This window comes from Lagenorhynchus albirostris, chromosome 15, assembly GCF_949774975.1.
Source record: "Lagenorhynchus albirostris chromosome 15, mLagAlb1.1, whole genome shotgun sequence".
Taxonomy (NCBI): domain Eukaryota; kingdom Metazoa; phylum Chordata; class Mammalia; order Artiodactyla; family Delphinidae; genus Lagenorhynchus; species Lagenorhynchus albirostris.
Window position 1 is genome coordinate 43,010,018 of NC_083109.1, and position 24,271 is coordinate 43,034,288.

General features: G+C 45.9%; 1 protein-coding gene across 2 annotated transcripts in view; it reads right to left on the reverse strand.

Moving 5' to 3' along the window:
- KIF16B (kinesin family member 16B) overlaps positions 1-24,271 on the reverse strand; it is a 280,446-nt gene that overhangs the window by 115,302 nt on the left and 140,873 nt on the right. For both annotated transcript variants that reach the window (XM_060123762.1, XM_060123761.1), the window contains exons 16-17: positions 14,371-14,453; positions 12,740-12,828 (exon numbers count right to left, since the gene is read on the reverse strand). In XM_060123762.1, the coding sequence (XP_059979745.1) occupies positions 12,740-12,828; positions 14,371-14,453 (172 nt within the window). The remainder of the gene's footprint in view (positions 1-12,739; positions 12,829-14,370; positions 14,454-24,271) is intronic.

Here is a 24,271-nt window from a genome sequence, read left to right on the forward strand (position 1 = left end):
GTGGCACGCGGCGAGCACAGCAAGACTGGAATGGCGAAAGCAGGTGCAACCAGGGGACAGTGATGGGATGAGAGAAGGGGCCCAAGAAGGGCCCAGACCACCCGGGACCCTACAGGTCACAGAGGATAGGCAGAGCCCTGTCCACCAGGGCTCCTGGAGGACAGAGACCCAGCTGAGCTGTGTATCTGAGGGCCTTCTGCAAGGCACATAGTAGGTGTTCAACTAATGAGCACTCCAGGTAGAGCTTTGAAGTCAGTGGCATAGGCTGAGCACCAGACCCCAATTACACAGAGTCACAGAACACCTGGGCGGGGAGGCAATGACGTCAGCCAGGGCAGAGTTCTCTGTGCCCTAAGAAATAACAACCGGCGGTGCTTCCAGCCTTCTCAAGATGAAAGTAATTAACTGCAGCAAAGGTAGAAAATACAGGGGAGTAAAATGCAGTCAAGTCCCTCACCACGATCACGGTATCTTGGTAAACAGCCTTCGGCCTCCCAGCCGAACACACACGCACACGGATGAAAGCTGACAACAGAGTTTATTGTGTAGCCTTTTCCTCCTAATACACACCTTGGACAAATCCCGAAAACATTACCTATCATTCCACAACACAGTTTAGTATCATGCCATTTCAGAATACAGATGCACCATGCTTTATGGGAGCAATCTCACATGGCTGGAAATGTACCTGGTAGATGATCCTGATGAAACGGTTTGGTGGGATCTACACGGGGTAGCCCAAGAGGAGGTTCGTTTAGGAAAAGAGAAGCTGTGCATATTTGTGGGCAGAGAAGGGGGGTTTGAAGACGTGAAAAAGACTTGAAATGCACCACAGCTCCTCTGCCCTGGCAAGACATTCCTGAAGTGAAGAGCTCTCCGGGTCTACTTTGCACACCTGTACTCCTTTGATACCGCGTGCTTAGGGACACGATGCTCACACGCTCAACCAGGCAGGGCTTGAAACATGAGCCTCACATCCACGGGGCTAAGGGAGGTCTCGGCAGCCCCTGTGTACCTCCCTGGGGCTGGCCGCCCTCCCCCAGCCCTCCCCTGCCATCGCCTCTTCTAGGTCTCAAGCCTCCCTTCCTGATTTCTCTCTGACGTCTCTCTCTCTGTTCCTCCCCTTGTTGTTTTAATGTAAGCAGCAGATATCGTCAAATAAAGAATTCTGGGGTGTGTGGATTTAGCTGACAAATAATAAAGTGGGAAAGATTTATATAAGCTGATTAATTGCACTGTAATCAATTTATGTGGGCAAAAAGGAGAAATAGTTCCAAGAGTCCTCAATGATGAAGCGAGAGTTACATGATGGGGCTTCCCTGGTGGCGCAGTGGTTGAGAGTCCGCCTGCCGATGCAGGGGACACGGGTTCGTGCCCCGGTCCAGGAAGATCCCACATGCCGCAGAGCGGCTGGGCCCGTGAGCCATGGCCACTGCACCTGCGCGTCCAGAGCCTGTGCTCTGCAACGGGAGAGGCCACAACAGTGAGAGGCCCGCGTACCGCAAAAAAAAAAAAGAGTTACATGATGATATAAACATGGGATGAAGAAGAGTGTTGGATGACCTGGGGACAAGTTCCCAGGAAAGTGGTAAAAGAAAAAGCAGAACACAGAGCTGTGTATCGAGTGAGAGCTCGATGTTGTTTTTCTAAGATACTTTTTAGAATGCATGATTATAGTACCTGATGTACAATTAAACATATATAGTATAAAATATAAGTAAATATTACAAATATAAACCAATCATTATTTCCTGGTGGAAGGATTGTGAATGCTTGTGATTACTTTATTCATTTCTGAATGTTTTACTTTTTTGCAATAAGCATCTCAATTTATAATGAGACAAACTACCTGTTTCAAACATTTTTCTCAATCTACTGTGATTATAGCAACCGTTTTACTTCCTTTTTGCTTCTACAAATCTCTAGTTGATTTCCATTCGTCTCCAGCGATGACGATGATTAACCTCAGTAGATCATAAAATTTGGGGCTGCTTATGGTGACTAAATATCTGAGGTCACTGATGTGGGACACGGCTGTTCAAGGTTAGGATTACGGTCTGGGATAAAAGAAGGGGGTGGAGGGTCCTCATTATGGCACAACAATTCACACACACACACACACACATTCAATCAACAACTGCTTCCCAAACACCTACTTAGAAGCAGGGGTACATTATTAAGAAAATCAAACCTTTTCACTAAATATACTAAAAATATTCCATTAAATACCCAGACCAAGAGTGGGCAAATAGTTGCACCAAAACCCACAATTTAAGCAACCATTTAAAGTGCTACCACAGAGACAGGATGCTATGTATAAAGATCCAAGGAGATGAAATCTGGGCTGGGGTTGGTAGGGCCTCCCTGAGGAAATGACGCTGAAACTGACATCTTAGAGGGGATGTGGGATTTAGCCATGTGACGAGCAGGCGGACACACGGACGAGCAGTCCAGGAGGAGGAAACAGCACGTTTCCAGCGAAGGCCTGGAAGCAGGAACAGGTATGTATGTACGTCAGGAACCCTTGACTGAATCAGCAACAAGCTCTGATCAAATGAGTCAACAAACTACAGAGAGCTCACGGCAGGTAATCAAGTTAATACAAGATGTTACTTCAGAAGAAAATCATGCTGACATGTAGGACGAAGAGGAATCTGCTACCTACCACCGTTGCCCATAACTGCTATCCATCATTGCACTGGGCAAAGGCTCACTTCCTCAACTGACCCACACAATTCAGCTTTGGATCATGCAGTTCTACAATGAGGGAAGCAGAAATGCTGCCCCTGAGCAGACAGCGCAAATCTAAAGGAACAGAATGAAGACAGATCACACTTGGAATCCTATAGCTCATCGTTCTGCTCCTTGCTTTTTTTTTTTTTTTTTTTGGGTGCGTTGGGTCTTCATTGCCGTGCATGGACTTTCTCTAGTTGTGGCGAGCGGGGGCTACTCTTCATTGTGGTGCGTGGGCTTCTCACTGCAGTGGCTTCTCTTGTTGCGGAGCACGGGGTCTAGTCGCATGGGCTTCAGTAGTTGTGACACACGGTCTCAGTAGTTGTGGCTCATGGGCTCTAGAGAGCAGGCTCAGTAGTTGTGGCTCACAGGCTCAGGTGCTCCGTGGCATGTGGGATCTTCCTGGAGCAGAGCTCAAACCTCTGTCCCCTGCATTGGCAGGTGGATTTTTAACCACTGTGCCACCAGGGAAGCCCCCATTCTGCTACTCTGAAAACAGGAAACAAAGGAGCTCATCATTTAAAGTGGCTCACAGTGGAGTTATATTCAAGGACAAGAAAGAAAAAGCTAAGTCAGTACAGACTGACTTCACTTTACTGCACTTCGCAGATATTGCTTTTTTTTTTTTTAACAAATTGAAGGTTTGTGGCAACCCTACATCGAGCAAGTCAACCAGCGCCATTTTCCCAGCAGCGTTTGCTCACTTCATGTCTCTGTGTCACATTTTATTTATTTTATTTTTTTAACATCTTTATTGGAGTATAATTGCTTTACAATGTTGTGCTAGTTTCTGCTTTATAACAAAGTGAATCAGCTATATGTATACATATATCCCCATATCCTTTCCCTCTTGCGTCTCCCTCCCACCCTCCCTATCCCACGCCTCTAGGTGGTCACAAAGCACCGAGCTGATCTCCCTGTGCTATGCAGCTGCTTCCCACGAGCTATCTATTTTACATTTGGTAGTGTATATACGTCCATGCTACTCTCTCACTTCATCCCAGCTTACCCTTCCCCCTTCCCGTGTCCTCAAGTCCGTTCTCTACTTCTGCATCTTTATTCTTGTCCTGCCCTTAGGTTATCAGAACCATTTTTCTTTTTTTCTTTAGATTCCACATATAGGTGTTAACATACAGTATTTATTTTTCTCTTTCTGACTTACTTCACTCTGTATGACAGACTCTAGGTCCATCCACCTCACCACAAATAACTCAGTTTTGTTCCTTTTTATGGCTGAGTAATATTCCATTGCATATATGTGCCACATCTTCTTTATCCATTCATCTGTCGATGGACACTTAGGTTGCTTCCGTGTCCTGGCTATTGTAAATAGTGTTGCAATGAACATTTTGGTACATGACTCTTTTTGAATTATGGTTTTCTCAGGGTATATGCCCAGTAGTGGGATTGCTGGGTCATATGGTAGTTCTATTTTTAGTTTTTTGAGAAACCTCCATACTGTTCTCCATAGTGGCTGTATCAATTTACATTCCCACCAACAGTGCAAGAGGGTTCCCTTTTCTCCACACCCCCTCAAGCATTTATTGTTTGTAGATTTTTTGATGATGGCTATTCTGTCTGTGTCAATTTCAGTAATTCTCACTATCCTAAAAACTTTTCATTCTTACCATATTTGCTACAGTGATCTGTGATCAGTTATCTTTGATGTTACTATTGCAAAAACATTGTGACTCTCTGAAGGCTCAGATGATGGTTAGCATTTTTAAAGTGTTTTTAAATTAAGGTATGTACATTTTTTTAGACATAATCCTACCGCATGCTTAACATACAGTATAATGTAATACTACAGTATAAACATAGTTTTTAAATGCACTGGGAAACCAAACACTGCGCACGGCTCTCTCTACTGTGCATCTGCTCTACCACGGTGGTCTGGAATCGGCTCGCCACATCCCCGGGGCCTGGATGAAACTGACGCTGTTCTCTGTTAATGGAGGAAGAAGCTCACGTCTTTCAGCTGCGTTCACCGCAAGTTCCCCAAGACTGTGCATCTTCACAAGCTATTTAAGGCTCTACAGCAACTGCCAAGTGAGTAAATGGCCCATGAAAAAGCGACACCACTGAGACCAAAGACTGGAGAGGAAGTCAGTCTTGCAGCAAAGCAAACTTTTGAAAGATGTTAAGGCCCAATAAGACAAACCAGCAGAGACAAACACAGTAAATAACCATCAGGTAAAACACAGCCAAATCACCAGCAACATAAATATTGCCAACCACTACACGTATAAAACTTTCACACTCCAGGTCAGCAAGAAAAAAAAAGGATAAAACAATGTATAACGCCCCAGAAAGTGAGAGAGAAGAGAAAAAAGTGGGGCTAGCGGGGCACTGTATCCACGGGCAACGCAATCTTTCCTCCCAGGACCCGTAGCGAGGACATGACCTCACCTGACGGTGCGGGTCTTACCAAGAGTATCTCCAGCTATGACCAGACTCTGTTTCTGAAGCCCCTTTTACATTGGTATGAATTAAGGGGAAGAACTGAATTCACCTGGTTCACATGTATTACAATGGCTATTAAGTTCCAGGTGCTATGCTGGGAACTGAGTGAACAGATTAGATCCTGTGCCTGTTTCCTGGAAGCTGACAGAAATCTAGAGGGAAGCTAAGCTCAATACAGCAAAGGACGCACCTGGTTACTGATGTTTTCTTACTCTCTCCCCAGTGTGATGTATTTATCCTTCCAGTTGAAGGAAGGGAGAGAGGGAGGGAAGGAGGGAAGAAATAGGGAAGGGGTAGGAGAGAGGAAGGAAAATGAAACTACTTTCTTTTCCTACAACTGCTGTCAGCTGGTAAGAAGTCCTCACCAGTAACGTATCTTGGTGCTTTCGGCTTTCTGCATCGCAATCCCGGAACTCTTCCTGCGGAATATAGTTCCTTCCGGCTTCACATTCCGAAACCCCAACCCTACTCTAAACCTGAAGGAGCAAGAAGGCTGGAGCGAACTGCACACAGCACGGAGCTCTGCACAGGACAAGTGAGGTGCCTGATGAATCCCGGGTGATGGTCAGGATGCCCAGGACAGGCTTCCAGAGAGAGCCACTGTTAGCAGGATTGCCTAGCCTCCAGCTGCTGTGAATATAGCTTAGAGCTGCATCCAGGAGGGTGTGTTCATATCAACACAGTCTATGAGTCAAGAGGATCCTTTTCCAGTTTGCAAGGAAAGGGAAACTCTCATGTGGTATTGGTGGGAGATAAATAGTGGTGATACGTACAACCATCCTATAGAACAGTTTGTGAACATCTATCAAGAGCCTTAAAACTATCAATATATACACCCTCTGGCCTGGTAATCCCATTCTACTTTTTCTCACCTGAGGAAGTAATACTCACGGATAAGCACAAAGATTTAGCTACAAATGCGTTCACCCCAACTGCTTGCCATAGTTCAAAGCTAGACAACAAAACACCTGCCAACAGAAGATAAGTAAGGTATGTGGCATATCCATACAATGGAATCTCACATGGATGTTAAAATGATGTAGGTTAATACATATGAAGAGGAAAGATATATAAGTGCATAAAACAAGCCCAGTGTGAACCGATCCTGGTAAAAGAACACATATAAATGTATATAAGTATAAATGTATATATGTAAATGTATGTACATATACGTGCGCACACACAGAGAGAAAGACAGAGATGGCTACATGGTGGGACAGAGGTATAGACTAGAATATACAGCAACATGTTCACTGCCGTAGTTTCTTCTTTTTTGCTTGTTTGTGATTTCTAAATTTTCTGTAATGATTAACACACGAAAATTAAAAGTTAGGTTAAAAATAACCATCACTCATCTGTCCTTATCCCCTGATTGTCGATGATTTCAGACACTCTTCAGAGTCAGGGGCCTTGCACTGAGCCCTGAGTTGGCCCTGACGCCCATCGACCCCATCAGCGCTACGTTCCATAAAGCTCCTTGGATGGCTTGCCAAAGAGAGGTTTGATTTTTGACTTTAGATATTTTTGGCCCAACCGCATTTGAAACCCAGGCATTTCTCCTCTTCGGAATTTCTTTGAATGCAGTATATCCATTTCAACAGGCTCGCCGCTGGTTAGTGCTTAAAGGAGGACAATGCACAAATGACATTTTCTCCCTTTAAGACTGAAATGAACTTGGAATGTATGTAATTTTGCTCAGAGCACTTTCAAAAAGCTGTGAAAGCTCCCGCTTTCTGCCAAGTTAGCCACCTGTTTGCAGCCTCAGAGCAAGACAGAGGATGCCTGAGGAGTGGGCTTGGACGTTTCCCCTGCAGTGAAACAGTTTCCTGGCAAAGACCCTGGCTGGGCGCTTCTCAAAGCGGAGCTGACTCTCAAAGGAAGTCACCAGGCTGCTTTGCCTCCTCCAAAAATTCTCTGGCACTAAGTACCACGCATGTGTGCCTACAAATCCTGGTTTCCAGAAAGTCTACGATGTGGGCCGGCAGTGAGTTCCTAAACTACCTTAGAAACAATACATCCAACATGACATGCCCAGTTGGGCTCATAAAATGTTCCTGGGTAGCAAAGACCTCACTTTTAAAAAGTCCAAACCTTACTATGATTCAGGGCATGGGGTTTTTTGGACAATTACTAGGTTGCCTGTTGAAACTGACTGCTCTGAAGATAAATTGGATCTTACTGGCTTCAGTAATTTGCAAACCTGATGTAATTCTTTCAGAGAGCTTTGTTCTAAAAGGAACTGAGTACTAAGTAGCATAAATTTTAAATCCGCTGCAAAAAAACATACTCAGGTCTATAGGATACCAAGGAAACCACGAGATATGCATGTGCAACAGTTAAGAAAGCCACAAAACGTGCATGAAGCACATCTGTGTGCGTGAGAGCCTCACAAAGGCCCAGGGCTTCCCCAGTGGCGCAGTGGTTAAGAGTCCGCCTGCCGATGCAGGGGACACGGGTTCGTGCCCTGGTCCGGGAAGATCCCACATGCCGCGGAGCGGCTGGGCCCGTGAGCCATGGCCGCTGAGCCTGCGCGTCCGGAGCCTGTGCTCCGCAGCGGGAGAGGCCACAGCAGTGAGAGGCCCGCGTACCGCAAAAAAAGAAAAAAAAAAGAGAGAAACAAAGAAGAAGAGAGAAGGCTTGGGGCAGGGGAGGGGGCGGTGCTGGGGGGCAGCTAACATTTATTAAGCCAATACTTAGCATCAGGGAATCATTAAGAAGGCCAAAAGCCAGTTCACCTAAGAGGGAGAAAGGTTTAAAAGCAGGACACTGATCCCAAACTGGTCCTAAGAGAGGTAAATATGGGGTAAGGGACCCCAAACTCTGCACTGTCACCAGGGACAGGCCACCTGCCGAAGCCTGTGAGACCCATCACCGAATAGGTGGACACAGACCCCCTACGGTGAGGAGCGGGGCGCCGCGGCAGGGGCCTGGGTGGCGCTGCACAGCTGCCCTCACTCAGATTCAACCCAGAGGAGTCCAAGCGTCACAAGCAACGACAAGGCTCCCGGCTCCCTGCTTTCCGCCAGGCTTCCCCACAGTCTTCCCTGTACACTAGAGCACGCTCCAAGGGAACTGAGCCCCAGCACAGGCTGGCCAAACAAGGGCCCTCACCCAGCAGCTGAGTGGATGCGGAACGAGCAGGAGGGCTTGTCAACGGGGGCCCCGCGTTCACCCTGCGCCTGCGACAGGCTGCAGAGGCCCCCACGCTCCCCACGGGGCGCCCGGCGGCCGACCCTGTGCTCCTGTGCAGTCACTCCCAGGAGGAAGTTCGCAGCCCGGGGTCCAGTTTCTCAAGGCTGTGCTCAGCATTCTCCCTGCCTCTCGACAAGCTGGCCCTCCTCCCGTATCTGTATTCCAGCTGGAGAGCATGCGACACCGGACCAATTATTTAAGACAGAAAATGGATGTGACCAGCTTTTGCTTCTTTCCCTCCCACATCCATTCGGGCCTCATCACTTCCTTCCTGCCCTGGGCGCCTGTGCAGCCCACCGCTGCCTCTAGCTTCCTCCCACTGCTGCCTCAGTTCAGGCCTCACCTCCAGGTCCCTCTCACAGCTCCCTCCGTGCCCTCACTGTTCCCTCTCAAGGCAAATATGATCACATCTCTCCTTGGCTAGAAACACCTCCTGAAGCCCTACCCCATGGACTGGGCTTTGAGATACAGGCGAACGGGCTGGTTGTGAACTGAACTTGGCAGGGCTCGAGGGAGTCACCAGGAAATGGATCCTTGTCAGACTGATGCTCATCAGTTATTTACTAAACTTACTGGGGGAGCTGAATTTCAGATCTTCCATCTTTCTGTATTTCCAAACACTACTTTCCAGATTGGAAATTCTTAAGAAAATGGAAAGAAAACAAAGAGTGAAGAAAAACCACAATGAGGTACCACGTCACACTCCTTAGGGCGGCCACTATCAAAAACAAAACAAAAGAAAAGAAAAAAAACAAAATAACACGTATTGGTGAGGATGTGGAGGAACTGGAACCCTTGGGCGCTGTTAGTAGGAATGTAACAGGGCTGCACCTAAGACAGAAAACAGTGTGGCAGTTTCTCAAAAAAATTAAAAACGTAATTAGCATATGATCCAACAATCCCACTTCTGGGTATATACCCAAAGGAACTGAAAGCAGGGGCTCAAAACAGATATTTGTGCACCCGTGTTCAGAGCAGCATTATTCACAACTGCCAAAAGGTGGAAGCAGCCCATGTGTTCATCGACAGATGAATGGATACATAAGATGTGATATATACATGCAATGGGATGTTATGCAACTTTAAAAAGGAAGAAACTCTGATACTTGCTACAACATGGATGAACTCTGAAGGCATTATGCTAAGTGAAAAAAGCTAGTCACGGGCTTCCCTGGTGGCGCAGTGGTTGAGAGTCCGCCTGCCGATGCAGGGGACACGGGTTCGTGCCCCGCCGGTCTGGGAAGATCCCACATGCTGCGGAGAGACTAGGCCCGTGAGCCATGGCCGCTGAGCCTGCGCGTCCAGAGCCTGTGCTCTGCAACGGGAGAGGCCACAACAGTGAGAGGCCCACGTACCACAAAAAAAAAAAAAAAAAAAAAAAAAGCCAGTCACAAAAAGATAAATAATGTATGAATCCACTTATATGAGGTACCCAGAGCAGTCAAATTCAGAGACAGAAAATAGGATGGCGGTTGCCAGGGGTGAGGGGGAGGGGGGTTGGGATGTTACTGCTTAATGGGTACAGAGTTTCAGTTTTATAGGAAAAAAGTTCTGGAGGTTAGCTGCAACGATGTGAACGCACTTAACACTACTGTACGCCTAAAAATGGTTAAGATGGGAAATTTCATGTTAAGTGTATCTTAGCACAATTGAAAAAAAAAGAGTGAAGAAATGAGTTAGCAAATGCTTATGAGTATAGAGAAAATAATTCTCTGTTGTATTTTGGGCCATACATTTTATTCATAATCATAAATTCTAAACACACTAAGCAGAACTTATAAAAAAGTTACATGTACACAGGCGCTGTGGCCATGCCAGCAGAACCTGAGCCGCCATCTCTCCTGCTCCATCCTCCCAAACCCCGAAGTGCAGTTCCTCAAAGAATAGACATCTGTTTACCAAAGCCACCTGCTCACGCCCAGGCATGGCTTGCAGAGCGCCCCCCAGTCAGGCCCCAACCTGCGGAATCCTCTTATCACTTCCTAAGCTCAGCATGGCTGTGGCCAGCACTCACCTTGTTTGCTCATAAAATGTTCCTTCCCAGAACATCTGTCCAGGGGAAAACCTCTTCCTGCAAACATCTCGGGGCCCAGCACAGAATCCAGTTTTTTTGGTGAATCTTGAACAGAATTCTCAAGTAGAACAGAAGGGAGTGATTTGCGGTTCCTACCTGGCGGGCATCCAGGGCTGAATCTCTGGTTAGTGTTCTATCCACTTTGTTCTCTGAGATAAGGCATCTTTATAGACTTCTAACATCTTTATATCCTCAACTATGGAGAAGAAAGTGCTGGACCAGGGACTTAGGAGGGTTACTACTTAAGGCTCCTCACAGCCCTGCTATACCCTCCACACCACCCACCCCTTGCCATGGGCGCCGGCTATTTACTACAGGCTGCGCACTGCTACGGCAGTGAGAGTCCACAGAAGAGGTGAGAACTGGGGACGATGTTACACAGGGGACAGTGCCTGGTCTCCATAAGCGTGGAGGACAAGTGGGTTCCCGTTATTTAGGCTTATGGCACAGATCCCATGATGCTGGCTGGAGGTGATCTCAACATCAAGAAAGATTCTTTCTGAAAGTCTCTGGTTTTCTACATCACCCAACACATTACAAGGCATGGACACCGGAAGAGAATCCCTTCCAAGCACGTCAATTTGCACCATTCCCTTCCCATTGGCCCTCCCAGGTCACAGGCTACTAATCCTGAATCATATAACTTCCATGACTTCACGCTAAGTGGGTTCACACCCATGTGTCCATTTTCTTAGGCAGAGAGAACACAGCACCTGACACTTATGGTCTCCCCTCGCTCTCAATAAATGCGCGTTGTCCTATTGAAGCATCTCAGCCCTAAGTCCATCTTGAGAACATAACACACTCTGTGTGCAGGCGCCTTATTAGATTTAAGTAACAACTATTCAGCTAGCGTCCAAGCAGTGAACATACTTCTTTCAACATTCTTCCCGTTTATCGCGTGGCGCTTACTTTAGGCCAAGGATAGTTACACCTGTAACATCAAAAAAGGTAAAAACAGCCCAGCTTGGCTTTAATCCCGCTTTGTTTGGCCGAGTCGCTGGAGCACAGAACTTTACAAGGTGTCTGCTTCCCATAAATCAGAGGCAGCAACTTCTCTCCAATTCTGTTTTAATTCATGGGTAATCATTCTCTAGAACAGGTGGCAAGTTGGGGGCGGGGCCTGGAGTCGAGGGAATGAAGGTATGATGAAGTATTAAGTCATTTGAATTTGAATTTGTACAAATGAGTAGTACAAGGGTGGCAGATACGAAATGTGTCTGCTAACTGAAGCCAGATGAACAGGACGCAGCATCCAACCCATCCAGCACCCTCTCTTCAGCCGACCGCAGAGTGTTTCTCATTGAATTCTCTGACAGCCTTGGCCTAAGTCTTCACTTTGTCACGAGGCCCTCTTCCCACCTTTTGCCTGAGGATCCCGAACATGAACTCGAGGTTATTCAACCAACTGCAGTGCCATTTGGAAACTGACTTGTGCACAGAAACACACTCCTTTGCATAATGTGTCATTTCCCACCATTTAGAACACCAATGCCCAGAGCAACTAGTGAAAATCCTTTTCCCCCCAAAGGGCGCAGGTGTCTTACTAAAATTTCATTCTTAATCTGTCTGCTAAACATTCGTCAAGCAGCTTATGTGAACGACACTCTAGAATACAGAAATTAGTAAGATAAGCCTCTGACCTCGAAAAACTTCCCACCTAATAGGAAAGATACACTGACTGAACCCTCACCCCACCGCCAGCCCAGGCTGCTCATCCCTGCCTCCCTCACCTCAGGAGCAGGTGCATCACCTGCCCAACTGTTTAAACCCGGAGCCTGGGAACCGCCCTTCATTCCACGATGCTCCATCACTATGGTGACCACCCAGACCCAAGCCACTGGTACCTCCCACCGGGAATAAGGAAGTAGCTTCCTAAATGGTCTCTCACTTCTATGCTACGTTCTCCAGATGACACACATCCTAATATTTGTAGTAAATTTATCTTCACGTTCCTCTACTGCTTAAAGACCTCAAATGGTTAGAAAACTCCTTCCAGGGGCCTCAAAGGCCCCACGTCAGCTGCCCCCCGCCACCAGCCCTCCCTCCCCTCCTCCTGTGCCGTGATTATAACTAAGTTAAAGGATGTCCATACACAGCAAGGGCTGTAAAGGAACGTGGAAAATGACTATGGCTGATGTGATAAGGAGGCCTGACTGCAGAAGTTTTATTTTCTTTAACTGACTTCTTTTTTTAATTAATGACTTTAATGGGGTCGACACGACAAACACCACAACAGTGACAACCCCAGGGGAGGCAACGCCGCAGTCCACTCACCCTGGGTTGTACAGCATGACGGCAGAGAGGTTCTCGCAGGACTTGGACAGGTCGGTCATGGACAAGCTGAGGGAGGACAGAAGGCCACTCTAAGAGCAGACACAGGGCAGAGCGGTTACCTCGGCAGCAAGGGAAGGCCGTGCTCTGTGCTCCCCACGCTCCACTGGGGAGAGGCAATGAGGGGCTCACGCCCCCCATCAGCCTGCACACAACTGGTCTCTCTGAGGATGCACGTCAGGGGTCAGGCCAGGGATCCGTCTGGAGCCCAAGCCCCACGCTAAGGCCAGCAGGGCCGCAGTGCGCTCGGGCGGGAACTGCACAGCCCTGTGGATCTCCTTGACCTGGCTGCTGCGTTCAAGTGGAGGGAAGGGGTCATGGCATCTGTGTCAACCCTGTCCCCCGGCAGGAGTAGTACTCACACTTGCTGAGTGACAAAGAGGGAGAGGGAGAGGTGGAGGGAAACCAAAAGAGCAACAGCCTAACCTGTTTGGCTTCCATGGAAAGTTTCCTAATATTTGTAGTAAATTTATCTTCACATTCCTCTACTGCTTAAAGAACTCAAATGGTTAGAAAACAGTCAAACTCCTTCCAGGGGCCTCCAAGGCCCCACGTCAGCTGCCCCACGCTGCCAGCCCTCCCTCCCCTCATCCTGTGTCGTGATTTTAACTAAGTTAAAACCTGTTTCCTTCCCTCTCTTCCCTGCAACTCTGTCCTGAAAAGGGCCCTCCAGGGCGACTCTGGGCTGGAACAGACAATAGGCTTCACAGGCTGGAACCGGCAGCCCTGGAGAAGGCTGGGGTTTGCGGCTTTCTCGTCATTCCGCATTTAAGGCACTGGCAACTCTGGGCAGCCCCAGCAAAAGCAGGCTGAGATGCGGGGCTGCAGCCCCGGCTCCCCGCTTGCTGGCCACGGGACAGGCCAGCCTCAGTTTCTCATCTCGATCATCTGTGATGTGGGTGTAATAACAGCCTCTGTGCACATAAACTGGTACATGTGTGGAGGTTCTGCACAGTGCCTGGCTCACAGAAAACTCAGCTGTGACTTAATTCCCTTCCTCAGTCTACAGTCAACACGGTGTCCTAGACAGGTTTCTCTCCCTTCCATTTCTTCCTGTCTCTTTCTGGTCCTCTGCCCACCTCCCTCATCCAGCACTTCAAGTGCCCTCTAGTCATCCCCATCCAAGTTGAAGCCTCTTCCAGTCGTCCTAAGTTCACCCCCTCTCCGCTTCACACCCTCATCAAAAATCCAATTTACTGTGAATGAAAATAAAAAGTGAGCCAACTTTTGGCTGAAAGTGATTCTGATATGGGGTTAACTCTTAAAACAGATGCTCTTGAGTGGAAGGTACTCTCCACTTAATGTGAAATGATGCCCATCTCCTTTCAGGGGATGCAGCGCTCAACAGGAGGGTCGAGACGCAGTGTCTCTCCTCCTGCTCTGGATCTCACTTGCTAGCCTATTTCACCAGGGAGCCATGCGCTGGGAAACAAACCCTCTAGAATCAATCCAGGCTATGGGCTGGTTCGTGCTCCAGAAAGTTAAACTGCTGGAACCAGAGTGGAGACCCCCTCTTCCCCGACCCCAGCCCCTCCCAGAGCAGAGTGAGCTACAGGAGATTCCACACTGCTCACCTTCCTCTTTTCCCTGAGCCTGGCGGCCTCCTTAGGATGGTTAAAGCGGAACATATTGGTTCTTCCCAGGAGTATCACGGCACCTAAGAACACACAGAAACAGCAATGAGCTTACACTGAGCAACCTGGTTAGCTGGTGACATTCTAACATGGAATCCTGCAGCTGAGATGTGATTTCCAGTGTCCTACACAACAACAGAGTGAGGGGAGGCTTTCGTTGCAAAAGTCTGCTTACATAAGCCAATTCTAAATCTTCAAATGCTTCTATTTTTAGAGCCGAGTGTCACAATTCTCACGTTACCCAGGGCAGAAGTGAGGGATCTAAGCATGACAATATCGTAAGAGATTTAAAACTCAGTATACAGATAATTTGACTTTTGATTGTTGAAAAGAAAAACAGAAATCAGGTAACCAAAGAGATGTGAGAATATCAAGCAAAGCATATGGTCACCAATTTAGGAAATGTTTATTAATGCCGATAGAAGTAGAAACCTCAAAGGACAGTGCATTCAAATGAAAACGCGGTGAAACTGTCAGAGCAGTAGGTTTTTAGTAATAGGGTCACTGTTACTAAAAACTCCCTCAGAATTCAACAGGAAAGAAAATGCGCATATGCAGTGACTATTTCCACGTAAAAACACGGCTTCTTGAGAAAACCCTGTTTAGACGACTACATTGGACACACAAGAACAGCTCCTTTGGACTGACTAGGGTCCTGCTTGTTCAGAAAATGATTGTACAAGGGGCAGAAGAATTCAGTGTAAATGCCCAAGGGTAACAAAATCATTAGGTGGGGAGGTAAATTTCAGCTTGATTAAGCAAACAGATGCGTTCTAAGATAGGAGCTGTCCCAAACTGGCATGGATGTCACAGAAGGCAGTGAGCTCCCTGTCACTGGAGGCATTTAGGAGATTTGCTTATCTTTTCTGGTCCCATTCGCACCTGAGAGTCAACCAAGCCTCAAAACAAACCACCCCCCACCCCCAAACCCCATGTTCAATCTTTGTCCTGAAAAAGAATGCAACTTATTTGTGAAGATAAGACATTCATCTAGAAGTCAACCACGACGGATCAAAGTGATGAGTGCAGGGTGCAGGAGGTGACACCAAGGACCTAAGCTGGGTCCCACAGGACAAGAGAGATGCTCCCTGTGAGGGTGACGAGGGGAGGCGCTGAGCCTGAGACAGGAGATGGACCTCCTGGGCTTGGAGAAAGGAGAGAGTCAGGTCCAGCCAAGATGCAGGGGACGTGAAACAGCAGCAGGAACCCATATTGGACAGATGAGGGAGAGAGAGACCGTGAAGAACTAGCAGTCAGGATAAAGAATCTGCAACAAAGGTCAGAGAAAAAAATCAGCTCATGGATGTGTTTTGTGTGTCCCGCGCAGATGTAAAAAACAAAATCCTTCACTGTCAACGGTTAAAAATCTGTAGCTTTCACATAAAAGTCTGAGTTTCTGGCTTCCCTTCAAAAATTAGAAGATGTGGTATCAGTAGATCTGTGCTGTCACTGGGCTACTGTTGGCTGCCTCCTCTGGACAGGGCACGTGACCTCTAGTTGGGTACCAGCTCCACCTGGACCCTGCAGGTAATAGCAATACCCCACATGGCCACTCTGGAGCTTCAGACCCGCACATCCACCTGCCCATGTGACATACTGTCACGGATTCTCAAAGGAGCTTCAAATTCAATACGGTTAGAACCTAGCGGGTTTAGATCGTAACCACAGCGAGCAACCGAAGGGTTGGTTCTGATGGCTGTCGTTTTTTAGCAGAAATGGAGTCAACATGAGAAGCAGCACACGTTTTTGGGAGACTCAGAAGGGCAGTAGCAGATATTATCCACCTACAGTCTGCTTATCCCCCTCATATAAAATTGCATTCGTATATTTCCCAATTATGGAAAGGCACCATTACCACAATGAAGAAAGGTGTTTCCCACATGCCTTTTACGACTAGGACTCAAAACTGTGTGCCACACTAAAGTCAAAAGTTAAGTAGCCACGTCCAGGATATATGTGTATTTAACGCTCTTAAAATGACATTAGAGATTAACAAGGCAATCTCATTTGAGGTGTTAATTATACCTAATCCAATTCTTCTTTTTTTTTTCTGTTAATAAAATGCCCAGGCACACAAGTTGAACATTGCTAAAATATGTTAATGGAAAAATAGGATAGTACTTCAGAGACATATTTCATATCATGTTAAATCACTGAAAAAAATCTTGCCACCCATGTATTGGCATGAAATACACATAAAAATCCCTTCGAGGAGTTATGAAAGAAAACAAAACTACCCAAGACCATTCCTTCTTTCCGTCCAAATAATGTGTATAAAGCACCTGGCACATAAAAGGGGCTCTGTTAAGGCTGGTGCCTTCTCTTTCCTCTATCGTATTCCTTTATGGACAAACCTACTGGCTTAAAAGATGTGCTTCATTTTTTCTTTTTCACAGCTGCTGCTGTGTGTCCATTCACTCAACAGATACTGAATGAACACTTACCGCGCTATGATAAGAGCTGGGGGTGGGGATGCAGAGGTGAACGAGTGGGACACACACCTTGTCCTTAGGGAACTTGTAAACAAGCAGGAGGAAGAGGTCACTAACCAAACAAACAAACGCAAAGCTGCAACTGAAGGAGAGATACCCTGCCCCCGCCCCCCCCCCCACGAGCATGCGAGGAGGAGGCTGGCTGCAGGGGAGGTTAGGGAACGATGCCGTGAAGGAGGTGGTGCTTAAGACAAGCTCTTTCGGGGCGGGGGGGCATATCCAACAGACTGTGACAGGAAGAAGTGATAATGATGATGAGTGATGGGAGACACGGCAGAGGAAACCAGGGGGAGCGCTGCACAAGGTGAAGCTGGAGAGAGAGGGGAGGACGGAGCATGTAGAGTTGCTCGGGATACAGTAAAGCATCTTGTATTTCACGTAGGGGCAACAGCAAGACCCTGAAGGGCTTTGCGCAACAGCAGCATCACACAATCAGACGTGAGTTTCAGGAAGATCATTTTTTCTACTGTTTGAAGAATGTACCAGAGGGCGAGAGGAAATGTAGATAAACAAGGGAAGAGATTACTGCAGTGGTCCAGATCAAACATGATGGCGGCTCAGAACTGGAAGGGAGGGGTAAGAGGTCAACAAACAGATCCAGAAGATACTTGGGAGATAAGCTCACCAGGACTCATGATGGGCCAGATAGGGGGACCGGGGAGGTGAAGAAGATGCTCCTGGGCTTTGCTGTAATTAGTTGGATGGGGACCTGTTCACACTGATTGAGAACACTGGAAAAGGACCAAAATCAGGTTGGGGGAGAAATCTTGAGTTTGGTTTTACACATAATGGATTTGAGATGCCTTTTGCAGATAGAAATATGGAGCTGAAGCTCCAGAAGAAACGCCTAGGAGATCTCTCAATCCATCTGTCCATCTACCAACCTACCCACTTTCCTACCGACTTTACTCTCTATTATATATATATATATGCATAGTTTTTGATAATTTGGTGCTCTGTGATGAGAAGATATGGTGCTGAAATAAAGCATATTTTGTTTAAGATGTTCTCCTGATGTTGGCAAGTATACTTTTGAAAGAACGCCTGGTTCTTATCAAGTATATTCTGTTAAATGATCAAAATGAAGAAATCTAGAAAGTTGGAGGATTAAGAATTGCTTATTAATCCTGATGGTAATTAAAAAACAGTTTATAGATGAACTATATACCTCAAAATATAGAGACAGACATACATACATATGTATGTGTACATATCTACCTAAGATCCATGTGTATATACACATATACACACACATCTCTACAGATATCAGGTAGAGATGTATACATATATATGTGCATATACGTGTGTGTGCGTGAGAATGTGGTATCTCTCTATATACATGTGAGAGTCATCTCTAATAAAGGAAGCCACAGGTGTGGGAAAGAGGAGAGAACAGAGAGGTGGGAGAAAAGATGGCCCACCCAACACTGGGCACCTTGAGGAGCTTGGCTTTTAATGGCTCAAGGAGAGGAAGATGAACCTGCAAAGGAAACAGAGAAGGACCCTCAGAGGGGGAGAAGGAAAACCTCAGAAGCCCAGGGAAAGTGCGGTTGAGGTCTCCTGAGTGTGGACAACTCATTCAAGAAGTTTGTGTACTCTGCTGTACACCTGATACTAACACAATATTGTGAGTCAACTACACTTCAATAAAAAACAGAAGAAGAAAAAGAAGTCTGTTTATGAAGAGAAAGACAGAGCTGGTAGTAGCTGGAGCTGGGAGTTGACAGACCCTGTGGGATATTTTGTGGTATTTTTGTTTAAAGGAGACTTCTGAGTATATTTAAAAAGCAAAAAGCTGAAGGGGAAAAGGCAGTGAATGAATGAATGAGAGTGAGTGACGGTACAAGGCCTTCGGAAGAGACCCAGCTCATGTGTCCTGCCTGACGGGGTAAGCCCTCCAGGGCTCAGCTCCCTCACCAAGTCTTCAATGCCTTCCTTCCAGATCTTAAATTCTCCTTAACTATGAGCGACTCCCTGATCTGAGGTTAATGTGATTAATCACAGCACATGGACTTTCTGTGATGCACTTAATTTGTCATTTTTAGAGTATATCTAAACCTCCTTGAAATATATGATGGCATCTTTGAGATCACTTGAGAGCCTGTTAAATACTTGAGGACAGACAAATTCCAGACGATCTTAGAAGGGGATGGAGGGGAAACGATATTATAAAAAGGTAGACAAAGACACTTGGTAACAACAAAAAAAAGCTTCACTTAAGTCTCTGTTAATGAAACCACTGATTTTCTATTTTAATATTTCAGGCACACTGAAAAAAATTAAACATGTAAAGATTTCTAGTGATTTCCAAGGAGTGCAGGGATAATAATCATTAATATCACTATTAATTACAGTCCTCAAATTTTATGTGAGATTTTCTAATTCTGCTACTGCACGAATAAAAATCAACTGTTTTAGGGCTTCCCTGGTGGTGCAGTGGTCGAGAGTCCGCCTGCCGATGCAGGGGACGCGGGTTCGTGCCCCGGTCCGGGAAGATCCCACATGCCGCGGAGTGGCTGGGCCCGTGAGCCATGGCCGCTGAGCCTGCGCGCCCGGAGCCTGTGCTCTGCAACGGGAGAGGCCACAACAGTGAGAGGCCCGCGTACCGCAAAAACAAAAACAAAAATCAACTGTTTTAAATTAAATGTTGTCATATGAATATTTCTGAGGTGATGATGTTTGAATTATTTCATTCTGAGTTACCATTAATATGAACATATAAAACAACTGTATTCCCAAAAGGGTATGATGCAATGTAATACGAGCTTACAGGCCAAAAGCCAGGAGGCCTTCAGAAATTCTGCTTCAGGGCTCCACATTCTGAATTTAATCATACATTAGAAAGGCCCTCCTCTACGCCCCACCACACACACACACACAGACAGGATATATAACGCATTGCTAAACCATGCTCAGTGAAAGAGAGGTTTTCATTTTAGATACAACAGTCACAAAAGCGAAGCTCTGTCCAGAAAAATGTTCTGGAATGGTATTGCATGAGAAGTTGGGTGAGGCAGAATGGGTGAAGCTCTTATTTCGTTTCCTAGTTCAAGCAAAAAGAAACTTGCTTTGTGTATGATAATTTCAAGTCGTATAAAAGGCCTTAAAGATATTTATACTAAAATAAGTTATGATAGTGGCACCATCTGGGGGCCCTGATAGAGTCTAATTTCCACTAACATATGCCAATACTTAAGAACAGATTATGTAATATGTTCTAGGGCCTTGGACCCTTGTGACATTGGCTTTTAAGACACTTGAACTGTAGTAATTTTTCTCTATCTCAAAATGGCTTTGGGCAGCGAGATGGGGATTTAAGATCTGACACGGCGCTTGTGGTGGGTATGAAAATTTCACACGAATACTAATGGATTCAAACAGGTCACATGGCTTGGGGCTGACAGCGGGCTCAGGTGAGTGACAGGCACTCAGCATCAAGGGTAGCAGGTATACAGCATGCCATCAGATCGCCTGTTAATATTTGTGAAGGATGTAAGTGCACGTGACACCTTACCAAAAAGCCACCTAGGCCCTGTCCTCTCCTTTTCAATGTTTATAATTCAAATGTGGACTTGCAATATCCTGCTTCAGATAAACCACTTAAACCCTTGTTTACTTCTGGCAAAGTAAAAATTGCCCAATTAGATTCTGGGACGCCAGAGAAGAAAGAAAATTGATTTTCAAGCTTTGTTATTGAGATTTCCAGCCAAATAATCAACAAGAATCATTTGCCCAACTGTGTGCATGGGCTAAGTGTGGAGCTCTATAAAATTTCAAGATGCTCCAGTCCCATCCCCCCGAAGAAATTTTTAGGGGTGTGTGTGTGGGTGGGTGTGTGTGTGTGTGTGTGTGTGTGTGGGTGGGTGTGGGTGTAGGGTGAGCTCAATTTTTTCTTCTTAAAGCCTCAGGGGAGATACAAAAAGAGTATACGGAGCAGCTCTCATCCTTCCGAAAGACAATGGATTGAGTACAAGAGATAATTACAGGATGATTCCAGACAGCAGACAATGAAATGTTAAATTTTAAGGTACTGAATAGAAGGCATTACACTAACTGGTCAAACTATTAGCACAGTCATCCCTCATGGGGGATGGTTCCAGGACGCCCACAGGAAGACCAAAATCGAGGGATGCTCAAGTCCCTTGTATAAAATGGCCTAGTATTTGCACATAACCTACACAATCCTCCTTACTTATAATACCTAATATAATGTAAATGCTATGTAAATAGCTGCAAATACAATGTAAATGCTAGAGCACGGAAAATTCAAGTTTTGCTTTCTGGAACTCTCTGGAAATTTTTCCCTGAATATTTTCAACCTGCAGTTGGTTGAATTCACTGGGATGTGGAGCCACACATATGGAGGGCTGACTGTAACTCTCTTTCCGTTGGTACCTAGTAGCTCATATTCTTTGTTACTAACAATACTACTCATTCCGTTAGTAACAATCTCAACTATTCAGCCTTGCCTCCCACAGGCTGTCCACATCCCATCTTCCCTCCAAAATGCCTCCCTTGCTCCCCTCTCCCTAAGCACCAAGAGTCTCCTACCTTCATCAACTCCTTCTCTTTACGGACCACCCCCAAGCCTCCCCAGGCTATAAAAACACTGTGCTGTCCTTCACCTCTGCAACCACATGACTAATCTGCTGAAGGGTGAGCACATCCCACAGAACATCCACGCCACCAGTCTGGGATCTGGGAGCCGGACAAACCTGCCAAGATTCAGCAGCCAATGCTACTTGGTCTCCTGCTGCTCCTGCCCCCCACCTCACCCACTTTCCAGCCTTTAGATAATTCTGTATCTAAGTCACTTTTTTCCATGGACCATTATGACAAATACATTCATTCATTTTGGAACTCGGCTTTGGGTAAATCTCTCCTTTCTCATCAGTCTGAAGCCACGCTGTGGGAGAAGTTTTGGTTCTGCCCGAGATGGGACAGCATCGTCCACCTGCCTCTCCCTCTGAATGCAGCTACACCTGAGAGCCTGGACAGAACACGTGCAGCAGCTACTTGAGGGGTCTGAAAACAAACAGAAGCGGGTGGATTGAAAGAGACCAGGACCTAAAGCACCACTGACCAACGATGAATTTACCATTGTTTCCCTCCAGTGTCCCCAGCTTCACCTGGGAAGAAACCCAAAAGTTGACATTAGTGTGAAAGAGAACTCCAGGAGAAGCTTCTAGTTTTGGTTCCAGGAGGAGGGAGAGGGTCCCCTAGCAGCAATAGTGGCGGCAGCAGGGGGTCCACAGATGCCTAAATCTGGGAGGCAGGGGAAAGTCTCTCTCCAATCCCAGAAGCTGTGGACCCAGGAGGGTAGGGCAGATACCAGTTGTTTTATTGTTCTCCCCTCTGTCCTCTCACTGCTCGGCCCGGACATGGGCACAAGCACAGGAAGAACATGAAAGAGTGGTATAAATAAAGCTATATATATTTATATACTTTATAAATAAAGTATAAAGACGTCTAGCTGGAGGGCAGAAAAGGAAAGACCCAAGGAAACAGAAAGTACTTGAGAGATGGTGTAGAGGGAGAAGTTCAGGAAGGCAACCTCATGGAATTGTGTATGAATTCCTGGGCCACCCCCAACGGTGCACACATGGAGCTGACCCCCAGCAGCACATGGAGACTTTCAGAGTTAAACCAAGAGCCAGAACACGTCTCAGCTCCCAGGCTGGCCGGTGGATGGCACACACATAGGACAGACTGGAATAGCACCACAAAGGCTTGGAAAACTGAATGGGCCTTGGAACTGGAATCACGACCCACAGACTGATTCTCACTTATGGTCTAAATCCGACCAGGTCAACTGCCTGCTAAAACAAAGAGGCAAAAATCAACATTTCCCATGGAACTGAAACAAGACCCTGAGTCTTACAATATAATATAGATATGTCCAAAATGCAATTCAATATTACTCAGCATATAAAGAACTGGAAAAAAAATCTCAACTTGCATAGCAAAACACAAACAACAGATGTTAATGCTGAGATCACAGAGATGTTGTACTTATTTGATAAAGACTTTGAATCAGCTATTATAAAATTGTTCAAACAATTTATCCTATAGGATGCCCTGAAAAATGTGTGTGAGGGGGTAGGGTAGGATCAGGGGAGAATGCCTAGATGAAAAAAGATAAGCAAAAAATGTTAATAATTATTGAAATTGGGTGATGGGCACATGGAGGTTAATTATAATATTCTGTATTTTGTATGTGTTTGAAATTTTCCATAATAAAAAACTTTTAGTTTTCTATATCAGATGACTTAGAAATAAAAATGATGGGCCCTAAAAAAAAACAAAAACAAAAAAGAGGTCAAACATGGGTGAACACTCTTGAAAAATAAGAAGTTTCAACAAAGAAATAAAGTATACAAAAAAGAATCAAATATTACAACTGAAAAACACAGTAATCAAAATTTTAAAAACTCATTGGATGGGCTCAATAGCAGAATGGAGATGACAGAGAAAAGAAAACAACAGATCAGTTGAAATGATCTCATCTGAAAAGCAAAGAGGAAAAAAGTTTACAGAAAGGTAAAAATAAGTAATTAGAGCCTCAGGGATCTGTGGGACAATACTATAATATTAAACATTCATGTAACCAGAGTCCCAGAAAGAGAGATGAACGAGTATAGTGGAGAAAAACAATTTTTAAACAAATAATGGCTAAGAACTTCTCAAATCTGGAGAAAGATAGAAACGTACAGATTCAAGAAGCCCATTAACACCAAACAGGTAAACTCCAAGATATCCACACCAAGACACACTGTAAAGTCACCCTATGGGGATGTCGAGCTAAAAATGAAATTTAAAAAGGAGTGAGAGATCATGAAAACCAGATGTAATGATTCAACCAGGAGATGAAAGGGGTTTAAAGAAACTGACAAATGGTTGTCTCCTGCGCCAAAGTCTGGGGCAAGAATTTGTGGTTAGCCTTGGTCCTCATACTGACATGTTCTGATACAGGTGCATCAGAATCACCTGCAGGATTTATTTTATTAAAAAAAACCCCAAAACTAGATTGCTGGGCCCACCCCCAGATTTTCTGATTTGGCGGGTCAAGGATGCGGCTTGGCAATTTGCATTTTTTTTTTTTTTTTTTGCGGTACGCGGGCCTCTCACTGTTGTGGCCTCTCCCGTTGTGGAGCACAGGCTCCAGACGTGCAGGCTCAGTGGCCATGGCACATGGGCCTAGCCGCTCCACGGCATGTGGGATCTTCCCAGACCGGGGCACGAACCCGTGTCCCCTGCATCGGCAGGTGGACTCTCAACCACTGCGCCACCAGGGAAGCCCGAGAAACAGTTTTAAGATGGAATTGTATAGTAATACAATCCTACCTCAA